General features: G+C 33.5%; 1 protein-coding gene across 8 annotated transcripts in view; it reads left to right on the top strand.

Moving 5' to 3' along the window:
* Positions 1–1,383: 1,383 nt before the first annotated feature.
* LOC124636930 (casein kinase I) overlaps positions 1,384–12,386 on the top strand; it is a 33,098-nt gene continuing 22,095 nt past the window's right edge. For 4 of the 8 annotated variants that reach the window (XM_047173213.1, XM_047173210.1, XM_047173212.1 and 1 more), the window contains exons 1-3: positions 1,384–1,496; positions 2,176–2,486; positions 9,116–9,273. In XM_047173213.1, the coding sequence (XP_047029169.1) occupies positions 2,428–2,486; positions 9,116–9,273 (217 nt within the window). In that variant the 5' untranslated portion in view covers positions 1,384–1,496; positions 2,176–2,427. The other 4 variants (XM_047173207.1, XM_047173208.1, XM_047173214.1 and 1 more) reach the window with 4 other exon arrangements.

Below are 12,386 nucleotides of genomic sequence, written 5' to 3'. Positions count from 1 at the left end.
AAATGGATTGTATTTGTGGTCATATAGCCTTCAACTACAGATTACCCACCTAGTGACCACAAATCGATCAAACCACGCTCGTACGAGATAATATTGTAGGGAAACCAAGAGCTTTTCTGACCTAGATGATATATCCCCACATAACGTTTCAGAAGTAGGTAGATATAATTAGGTCTCAACACTCAAGCTCGCAACCCCGTTTTCAATGAAACTAACTAGACTTTTGGCACACTATACTCTCATCATTAGTGTTATTTCCAATTACTATAAAATTTATGCGTAGTTGTTGATAAACACGATTTATTTTGGTCTATTACCTGGCTACATACAGTCGCTACAGTAAACACGTTGAGATCAATTGAGATGAGTAGGTATCTTAGATTTTTTTATAAACAGCTGAAGGCCGAGTTGGTCTTTACTTGTAAATAAGTCTTTAAGCAACTTTTTGTGACTTCAGTTTTTTTTAGGAAATATAAAAAGGTCAATGCAACCAATGCAACTTAGAACTCTGTGTCTTATAATGCTGTAAAAATCTAGTAAGCTACACATTAATATTGATAAATGAATTATCTTATGAATACATAGATAATATTCTAAACCTAAACCTACTCAAAGGATATTCTTAATGAGATGAGAATTAACAGTTGATTAACTAATTCTATGTACAATGACCTGCCGCCAAAAACTGGCGAATAAACCAATTATTACTATCCACTTTCTTAAAGAAAGAGAAGTTCGAGTTCATTTCTGTTAATCTAATTATAATCTTAAAAAGCTGTTGCGGGATCCCAAATCTCTGTAATAAAGAAAAATAACTTACCTCATCCATCCCGATTATCAGCTCATCAGCTCAATATTAAATTATAAAGCAAGCAATGTTCAAAAATCTGAAAATTGAAAATGGCGCCAATATCACACATGATTTGTACGTCAAATTTCAACCAATCACGATGCATCATACGATAACCACGGGGTGACCAATAAAAAAAAACATTAACTGTTTATATGTTGCCTCCATAAACAATGACCAATGAATAATTTGGAAAAAAATCAATATCATTTTATTTATATTTAAAAGTTTCGATTTACATCACAAATAGTCTTATTTATTTTAAAATAAATAAATCCGTAACCTTCTAAGGGTATTTCTTAAAAGAGTATTGTTTATGAACGCATTTCATATTTTTATTTTTAATAATTATGTTGCCAAGTTAAAATTTGAAATTATAACGGAATTAACTTTGGTCTTCTAAAAGCCTATGTGAAGGAAATTATTATTCCAAAGTAGTAAAAGCAGGATTATATAATGAACTCGATCAACAAGATCAAAAACAGAAAAATATGACCGATGTTTAAATAAAACTATAAACTACAAAAAAACATATAACTACTCTGACAACACAAACTGCTGCAAGTTTGCGCATGCGCCGAATGGCGAATCAGTGACTATTCTTTGAGTTAAATATTTTATAAATAAGAAATTTTATCGTTAGTTGGTAATATATTTATGTAAACGTGTAATTTATAAAATAATTTAGATTGAAACTTTTAGTTATACAACTCTCATATCGCAATTTATGAAGTGTTAAAAGTGTAACATTGGTGGCCATTACAAAACCTAAACTTTTTTATCAGAACAAATGTCCATTTGATGTTTCGGCGACGTTGTGACTAATCCCACGGAAAGCTAACTAAAAATCGCGAATTGTGCATCTATTTACTACATTTAAGATTCTCACAGTGCTCTGAACTCCAGTTTTGAGAATCCTTGTTGAAAATTATTTCAAAACGTTTTGTGCCGACCGACAATTATTGGGGTTGACTTCTCACAAGGAACTGTCAATTGTTACATTTTTTCGATACATTCATTTCTTTCATCAATAAATATTAATTAGCCCCACACACTCAAGTTAAAAGCTAGAAGATTGGCTGACTGCGTGGTGATTTTGGTAATTTGAATAAGTTGGACACCCACATCGCTTGTTGTTACTCTTCAATGAACATAACATTGGTACGGCGACCTCTATTCACTCTCGCTCCCTTTCCGAGTAAAATCGCATAAAATAATCAATTATTACTGCTACAGAAAGGACAGTTATCATTTTAAGATTTCCGATACGATTGGTCAGGTGTCGCCGAAACATTCCAATATTCACGTTCAAATTGTGTTTGCAGTGTAACAAAAATGATTTTGAGATAAATTGTATAATAGTGCAGTGGTAATAGTATCGCAGTGAAGAAAAAAATAGCAATAATATTTTAATAAAAGTGACAAAAGTGTTGTGTTGGATTGTGTTATGGCGACGCGTCGCTGGTTGGAGTCGCGGAGGCTGTGGTGACATGGGCTGCGCTGCGGCCCCGACAGACGCTGGACACAGGGAGTGAGCTGAGTGCTGGGCATTGCGCCTGCACAACAAGTCTTGTATTATGAATAAGCGAGATAATAGCAAGGAGAAAGAACGACAGAGTGACGACAAAAGAACATCGTAAGCACCTTTATTTACACATTTGCTTTTTTGTACACAATATTATGTATGGCACAATACAAGTACCTAAAGTATTAGTCCAAGTAGCCGTGCTATAGTTGTCGCACCAGATCCCATAAATATCATAGACAACTACACTATTAAAAGTGTTTTAAATAATAAATAACCTGCAACGGCTTCGCAGACCAAGCCATGTAGAACTTTAAAGATTTATAATGTAAAACATTTTCAGTACTGTTGTTAGCAAAGCTTGTAAAAAGTTAAACTGGTCCATATCCTGTTCGAACATCTTTCGTCTTTAGACGTTCATTTACCAAACAAGATTTTTATGTTCCATAATATGTGTGTTCAATGATAAAAATACACCCTAGTTTTTAAATCTTTGTACCTCACTGTTGAAAGTTAATGTATACATAAATTTTCCAGAGGATATTGCCAAAAGCACAGGTTTTGTGGTTGCAGCTGATAATATGGTCCTACACAACTATCTAGCTATTTACTTACCTATCTACATTGGAATTTTGTTGTTTCATATTTTCAATGACTAATTTTGCATCAAAACAAAAATTATTATTTAGGTATGCAGTGTGTGACTCATTGGGGAAACCTTTTTGCTTTTCTATCTAACCGGATGCAACATTCCAAAACCATATTTATAACCTTAAAAAAATGATCCAGTATAAAATTGTTAGCGTAACTTTGAGCAGCTATCTTCTGTTTCTAAACTAAACAAATAGAAAAACTTGATGCAAATACTATGTCAATGATCTCACAGATTCCATGTGAATGTAAACAGTTTTTGCTGCTCACAGCTCAGTCACATGTTTCTAAAAATGGATGCTTTTGTATAAACTAAACTTTCATTCACTCATGTGCACCAATTGCATATAATGTTTCAATTTGATATTGATACAAACACATTTGACTTGCTAGTTCTACTAAATCAAACTAGTATAATTTGGTTCCTTTGAAGTTTTTGTTATCTTGATCTTATCAAATGTGGAAATACAGGTGTTAGTTGTAGTTATTATCAGATGTTTTAAGCCTATTTTTGATAAGTTCATGTGTAACTGTAGACTTCAGACTTTCTCTATCATATGATATGGAACTTACGGCTGTTCCCAATATTACAATATAGGAATTTCACATTATTTATATGGCACATATGAAAAAAACTATCTCTAGTAAGCAAATTAATGGTTAGGTAGAATATTAGGAACAGTCATATTTAATTGATGAAATCAGAAGTAGCTCCAGTAGATTATAGAAATGTGAGGGAGATTCCCTTATGACAGTCATCATCATCATCATCATCATCATCATCATCAGCCTATCACAGTCCACTGCTGGACATAGGCCTCTCCAAGTGCACAGTAAAGATGAATAATTAGTCAATATGAAGTAAACTTTAAGTACCATTGACAATTATGCATAATCCATATATAAAACCACATTCCTGGAAGGTAAACTTTGTAAGTACAACAAGAACAACTCTTCCTTATCATAATGGTGTCATCAAAAGTAAATCCTTTAAAAAAATAAGCCTAAATGTAAGTAAAAAGCCATTAACAATTTCATCAAAAATACTAATGTTATTGGATCACATGTGCTAAGAGAAATTCAATCAGCTATAGCCAAAGGCACAATCTTACATAAATAGATTTGCATTTTAAACATAATGCTATAAAGGACAACAACCTGTTTGTTAGGAAATGATTTCCTTAAGTAACCAGCTTTATTATGTCACTCAGTGTAAATGAACATTAGGTACCTATCACAATACCTAAGTACTACTGAGGTTCTGATGACTCATGTACCATAAACATCTTGTATTCTTACAGTTGATAACACATTCTTAATAAAAACATTAACTTATCAAAACTGGCAACAATCTGTGGCCAGTTATGTATTGTTTATTATTTCAATTCATTCTATAAACTTAAACCTCTTTTAGTTTATAAAAAAAAGTTGTGTATTGAGGAGCATTTTATGTCCCACTGTGTGAAATTGTGTAACTAACCAACTTACTTGACCAACTTAGCTAGTTTTCTATAGAAATCAAGAGTGCTTTGGTTGGTTTGTCACTCAAAATTGACAAGTGAATTGTCTATTGTAGTGACTAATTTATTTTTTATAATAATTATGAATATGCAAAGTGAGTGCTATTGTATTTTTACAAATATATGACTCAATGCATAGGAAATAGTGAGTATCCAAGAGGTATAGTAAAATTTTTATACCTAATTAGTATTTTCATGAATTAGGAATTATTTTAAACAATGTGTTGATTGGGGGTTTTACATAAATCAGTTGACTCATCAATCATGTGGATATTTCAGCATGGTAATCAACATTTGAATGATTATACACTGATATTGTATAGTACATTTATAAAAGAAGTCCACATTGTATTTACTGGCTTTCCCACACAGCAATAAAACACAAAATCCAACCTATTGTTTTGTAAAATTTCTTGCCTATAAAACTGCAGTGTGGTATTGAACTTAGGAGGTTGAACATTAATAGTATGCAAACTAGATACAAATTTAAATACGAAATGCATATTTTAAATTAAAAAGTGTCTGCATGTTAGCCAGTGGTGGCTTGTACGGCTAGATAATTGTCTCCTTCCATGCTTTCGGTGGTTGGAAGTGCATTGTAACTTTCACTTTTAGACTCAATGCCAATAACGGTTGGTATGAATCACTATAGCTGTTACATTTTGATGCAGTGTATGAAGAATCATGTAAATTAATACAGATTTTTTTTCACAGTTAAAGAAATACTAAAATATGTTTCCTTACTTAATTGGTGGCATAGAATTCTTGAATTGGTTAATATGCAAGCCAATGCCAAATATTTAAAAGATGTTAAGGTCATGTCTTGCTGATTTGGTATGGCTGTTTTGCTTATTGGGTATTTGTTTATTTTTCTTCTGCCTAAAACTTTATCCTATTTGATAACATTTAGGTTAAATGGTACTATTGATGAAATAATGTTTGCATCTAGACAACAACCTTATAATATTTATTTATCATACTTTGAAGTGGCTCAGCAATATAATGAATAGTTACTAAGCACATTATTACCTATTTTGTTATCATAGAAGAGATTGAAATGAATAGAGACTGTACACATGATTATTGATAGATAACTTATTTTGTGTGGCTACTACTACTACTGTAATGCAATAAATTCATTATGGCAACACACATCTCTATATAACTTGACTCCTGACTTCAAAAAGGTAATACAAGGGGGGTATGTTTGACGTTTTCAATTTATTTAGGTATAGCATCTTCAAAACACCACATTCTGATTTCAATAGCAAACAAATATTTAATCATTTGTCATTTAGAAATATAAGTAAGACATAATAGTTAATATTGGATTTTGAATAACCTACAGGTATCCTTTAATTGGGGGACAGTTGTTCTTTTTAATAACTTAATACAATTATTTATTTAAGCAAACACACTAAAAGAGCTAAATTATAACATGTGATTCGCTAACAAGCTTATAGGCCAGATTAAGTATTTAACTTCTCAAGTACATTTCTTTAAACAGCTTAAGTATTGGTGCTTCTTTTGTTGTTCAGTCAATTTGCTAAGATTTGGCTAGATTTTATTTGTTTTTATCAATTAGTTCAACATGTAATTATTTAGTGTTTATGTTATGTATCCTTGACCTTATCTTTTGTATTGTTTTATTGCTAAAAAACAGGTACCAATATGGCCTTACATACCTTGTGAGCATGAAAGATTATAAAAAAAAAATAAGTACTGGTCCTATTTTTTTTGTAAATAAAATAAATAAAGTAAACAACATTCTATTTCCTAGTAAATAAAAATAGGTTAAAAATATTTACGTTCTGAGGAAAAAGTAAATTAGTATCGTAAACAGTGAGCTGCTCACTTATATTATTATTCCACTTCCTCAATAATTTGTTGAAATAGATGCAGGTATAGCTGTTTTGTTTATTTACCTTGCTTTTGCTTATTTCATTTAAATACCTAGTTTGTGTCTAAATATTTCAAAACTGCCATGAGACTAGGGATTTTAGTAAAACTGACTTATAGCCCTTAAATGAATAGGTCCATGTGGAGCAGAAGCCCTTAGATAATTTACTTAAGAATCAAAATAATTTAGTCAGAAGTCCATCATGTTTTGAGTCCATTATGATTGTGCATTCATGATATTGGACAGAGCAATATTAAGGGTCTACTTTAAACCATTTTTGGTATTAGTGCTCATGATTAGTACCCATATAGAAACATTAAAACCTGTTTGATGCCTGAACTGCAATAGTTAAAAACATCATGTCCTTTAATTACATTGACTTAATTCAGTGAACCATTAATATTCAGTCAGAAATGAAGGATTTTTTTTTTATGCACATATTTCTATTTTCTGTAGAGAAAATAGGTCTTTGTACCTTAAAAGGCCTACTTTCTATGATTGCAACATAAAAACAGTGTTTTGTCACACTTGTATGATAAACAGTATTCTAAATAAAAGACTAGGTTTATCACCTAGTCATTGCTTACATGTTTCATAACATAAATGCAAATCAGATTTTCCTATTGCATTGTGTAGGCTTGCAGAACAAAATATTGCAATGTCTTGTGCAGTATGAGTATTGTTTTATTTTTATCTTGTATGATAAAATGGAATACAGGTTTTTTTCGTTTTGAAAAACTGGAAATTCATGTTTATTATTTAAAAAATCTGGATTTTCTCGGCTATTCACAGACGTCGGTCTGACGTATCGTATTCTCAAGCCCAAGTTCAACTCAACTTGGGCTAGACGTATAATAAGTCTAAGCCTCTTTATTTCTATTTGATTGAGGTTGAGAATCCCGCCAATGACTTTTCCACAAAATATAACAAACAGGCATATTTATTTAGTCTTCTTCAACGTACGGCACGCGAAGTCATACGTAAAGTAAGATATGTGTCTGTTTACAACTTGAACCGTAAAACATAAAAAATACTAAAGATGGGGTCTCAGCTTCGGGTTCCCTCAGTGCCCCAATCGTAAACGTACGACACGATTGAGTCATTGTAAACGATCCCCCTGCCAGTCTTGCGTGGAAAGGACGTGAAATTACTGTGGCTGAAAGGATGGCTTACACGTACTGTTTTGTCGAATAAGATCCTTCGTACACAAGGCCGAGCAAACCTTCGATACTTGTCGATTTTGATCTGTAGTCATCGATAAGCGCATTACAAAACAAATTACTGGCGGCTCGTGTCTGTTTACGGATCTATGAATTTACGATAAACAGTTGCTTAGGGACAAAAATCATCGGTCCACTCAAATACTATGAAGGGCTTGGTCTCACTGGGTTCCAGAAGGAAATAAGGTTCCAGAGTGTCGACGAGGTCAATAAGTTTTGCCCTATTTTGTTACATATTGTATTCGCATCAGCACTTTCTGCATGTATTTTTTCGCTAAGTAACGTGATTACTTTCAGAAATGTTAATCTTCGCGAATATCTTAAAATTCATTCCTGTTTATTGAAGAGAACCTCCAGTTGTCAATTTATGTGGTTTTTGAAGGCTCCAAAAATATAAATGTGGGAGACTTTTGTTTCTATAGTCATAATCGCGTGATGTACTTTAGTACTCCTTTTTATTATTGTAAGTTTCTATAGTAAATGCCGACAAATGTTACATCATTAATTGTAATTTCTATTATGAGGGTTAAATATTATAATTACTGGTAATTACCATTACTCACAACTTTATCAGATAGCCATATTTTATCGCGTTGTATTTGTTGAAAACTTAAAACCCTCGACTCCTTATTCATTCAACAGGCAATTCAATTGCTTCCTGAAAACGAAGTTGTCCATAAATGTAGTATAAAATTAAAACAATATTGGCATAAGTGCGTCTATTATTTGACTATTATCAAAGAAAGACAAAATACCTACCAGAATAGAATAACAAATACTGAAGACAGCAATAAATATAAATGCTATTTATTTATTCAAACAAAATAAAATAATGCTGATGTGCCTAAAGCATGTGCGCCGATTCTAATATGTATTGGCAGATAAGTTTCACTGATAAGACAAAAAATAATTTCCTTCAGAACGACTGACAATCGAGTTTTTATCGAGATCCTGTAATCGACTTAACTATCTCAAAGATGACTTGTGTATTGTAACCCTATTTTGTAATATTTATTATTATTTGAATTAAGTAAATTATTGGTAGGATCCTTTTCAACTGGTAAAAGTTGTGTCAATACGAGATAACATCGTGTCTTTAAATAATTTAACTCAATGGATGTTCGATACATTGTTGAATTGTTCATACAAATTAATATCGCGCTCTGATATTGTTTACTGTATACGAATTCGGGTGCCTTTTGATTGGAATATGATTTATCACGTAGTGTTGTCTGTATAATATCCTGTTGGCACATCTACATACGGCTTACTCAGAATTTAAGACCTTTGAAAGACTATAAACCAATATCTATTTGAAGAGAAACAAGAGCTGTAACCAATATTATTCGACCATACTGCAAAAATATTAGAAACTTTATTCTGTATTTCACAATATGTCCTAAATGTCCTGTTTCTTCATGATATAAAGCTGTGTGTACACTATTGCAGCGCAACCGGTGCGGTGGGCGGGCGTGGCGTGGGCGGCAGCAGCGCGATGCATACGTCGAGGCATTCTGTCACCTCGTCTTCGGGCGTTCTTATGGTGGGGCCTAACTTCCGCGTCGGCAAGAAGATCGGCTGCGGTAACTTCGGCGAACTTAGGCTCGGTAAGTGATCCCGATCATTATTTTATCGTCTTGGCAGGTATGGAGAACTAACCAGCCCTGAACGACTATTGAACTCTCACAGTGACAATAAAGAGGCGGCGGCTATACATAGATGTCTTGCCAGGGACAATGTCTTTATCATCAGTTCTGTTGACAACTGTCCGCATCAATGCGCGTCATCTCTAGAAATCAATCTCGATTGCCAATATGGTTTTCTACGAAACCCTTAATACTAACAAAGGAATTCCCTATTTTGAGTACGCATGAGAAAAAGATTCCAGGGAATGTTGCCCTTTTTGGGATCGTTTGAATGAAAATCTTGAATAGTAGTAATATTTATGCAGACAATTTCTAATCTCGTAGCAAAAGGGTTTTTGTGTTAGTCGGTCAGTGAATAACCCTTCAGGTAGATCGGTATCTAAGGGTTTCGTTCAAATTGGCACGTGTCTATCACCAGATTCGAATAACAATCTATTTTTACTCCAAAATATAAAAACAAGAACTCCCAACATGTTTGTAATCAACGAACTTTGAAGCGATGAGTCATAAGTGATTGGTTTTCTACTACTTCGAAATTGCGTTTAGTGATGACGCATAGGATGAGAGTTTGGACCACAAAAAATACGGTAGAACTTATCCTGTTAGTAATAAGTAGGCTTATTCAAGTTGAGACGTCATGCCTCTTCATTATCCTTCTCATATTAACATTGACTACATAGCTAATGTACTTAAGTCCCTCAATGACATGTTCATAACAACGCGTCTTGCCGACCTTGCACGCTTACTGAAATATGTAAAGCTATTAATAGTACTGTTTTAGGCACACCCTATGTTCCAATTCTAACTAAGAGACCAAGTAATGTCCCTGTCAGTATTCTAAATTGGCATAATGAAAACAAATACATTCCTTTATCCGGTGCAATCGTTTTAGCAATACGTAATAGTCTCTTTCCGAAAACTTGTGTAGATTTATGTGGAAGTTAAACATCTGGGTTTTACAGCCGGCACATTTTGCTTTACAGTTTTTACGTATTTATCATTTCGTCATGCGTAAAGATGCGATATTTATTATGGCTAGCCCTGTCTGTAACTCGCTGTTTATTATCGAACTGATTGCTTTGGGACGACGGATATTAGATTTTCGCAAGGGAAACAAAATATTGTAATTGTAAGTTTCACGTAACATTATGAATGTAATGTCATTGGTAGTGGAAACAAATCTTGCACGATATCGGCAACAATACTTATTTAGTAAGGTCAACTTATCATTGTCATGAAGATCTTGAACTGATAGGAAACAGAGTGAATCGAATGTAAATGTCCCTATTGTAACATTGCGCTGAGGGAAAATGGGTCACTATGCTGTCTGTATTCGAAAGGCTAGCAGGCTTTCCATCACAGCATACACATAAATATTATTGCTGCACGTTGCTTTATGCGATACGAAACATTTTGATGGTGCCTGGAGATCCGCTATCTTTGGGAGGAGAAAGCGAAACTAATGTTTGTAAAGTGAAATAAGAATATTACTTACAAAAATATTTTGCGGTATCTTGGAAACTAAAGTAAAACATTTAACTCGCGATGTTTCATACTTCGAGCTTATTTAATCCGGTAACTTGCTTTAAGTTTCGAGGATCATTTACTTTGTGGTTTCCGCAGCTTAGTAGATGATGAATAAAGTGAAATCTACGCCTACATTGTGAAATGAAAATGATTTTGTAACTAAAATGTATTCCTTATACCTAGGAGTACAATATTGTATCGTGAACAACCTTTATAAACTGTAATATTCACCCAGCAGGTAGAAACAAGAGACGTAACAAAGGACCTCTGGTAATAATGGAAGACTTATGACTCATTCTTTCGCTGTCAGTATTCGGAAACGCTCTTTCAAATGAGCCTTAGCCACCGTTCACACGTGCCCAACAATATGATCACTTTACAACGGACACGAAATCTTTTAAAAGTACTTAGGTGGAATATTTACTTTTTTAATGTCACGGGTTAGCAACGTGTGAGCCTTATTCACTAGGCAATAAGGTTTCATTTGGGCATGTCGTCTGCGAGATTATATGGCTGCGTGCGGATGAGAATTGGATTCAACCTCGCGTCACTGAAAATAACATTATTGCGGACACGTGCGTGAGGTGATTAAGCCGATACATACATTATTTACTTTCCGAACTGTGTTTTAAAAATTTACCACTCATGGTAGAATTAATCAAGCTAAAAATCCCACGAATAAAAAGTAACTTGCTACTCCTACTTAGTTTCCTGTGTGGGTTATAATTGTTTCCTCCATTTAACATTTTACCGTAACGATTGTAATCTAAAGAGCAATTAGAATTAATAGCATCTTGTTAGGCTATTAGGGCTTATATCGCATTTGTAATCATTACTTATTGAATCGATTGTTATACATACTTAGTTATCTCAAGTTTTCCAGAAGATTTCGAAACCACGTACTCATTCAGTCTATTAAATTTATGAAAAGTTGCCTCATCATAATCATTATTCGTAAATTAATTTTAACCTGATTTCTTCCTTTTTATCGAATTACTGTTAGTGTTCGTCGTTTTTAGCCCCGAGCATTACCAAAAACGTGGTGACCTCTTTTCCTTACCCTCCCATTGTAATTTCTGTGTTACTACCTGATTTTCGACTTATTTTACTGTGAAGAGTATTTTTGTTCCATTTATTTTGGCCGCCTGATAAGATATTGATTATTAAGATCTAATTCTATGTAGATACGACAGTATGATCAATGATAACGCCGATAAAACAAATCAGTGACGTTCACAATTACTTTGAAATGCTTAAGTGTCTGCGGCGTGTTGAAAACACTGTATAGCCACTGTTAAATCTTTCATTTTATTTTTAAAAGTTTACAAAAGGTTACCACGCGTAACTGTGTCAGGAAAATATTACTTCGAAGTAAAGACAGCAAAGGTTCTTTGAACTCTTATAAACCTACCTGCATTAATTTTATACATGTTACTGAAGTCTTTATAGGACATTCTTGTCGCACTCACGTCTTCTTGTAAACCCTTTAGTGACTAACTTGAGTTGGACCAAAGTTGCGTAGACCTGGGATTTGGGACACTAAAGTT

Source organism: Helicoverpa zea, chromosome 15 (assembly GCF_022581195.2).
Source record: "Helicoverpa zea isolate HzStark_Cry1AcR chromosome 15, ilHelZeax1.1, whole genome shotgun sequence".
NCBI classification, from domain to species: domain Eukaryota; kingdom Metazoa; phylum Arthropoda; class Insecta; order Lepidoptera; family Noctuidae; genus Helicoverpa; species Helicoverpa zea.
Note: the sequence above shows the minus strand (reverse complement) of the source record. Positions and strands in the feature narration are given on the sequence as shown.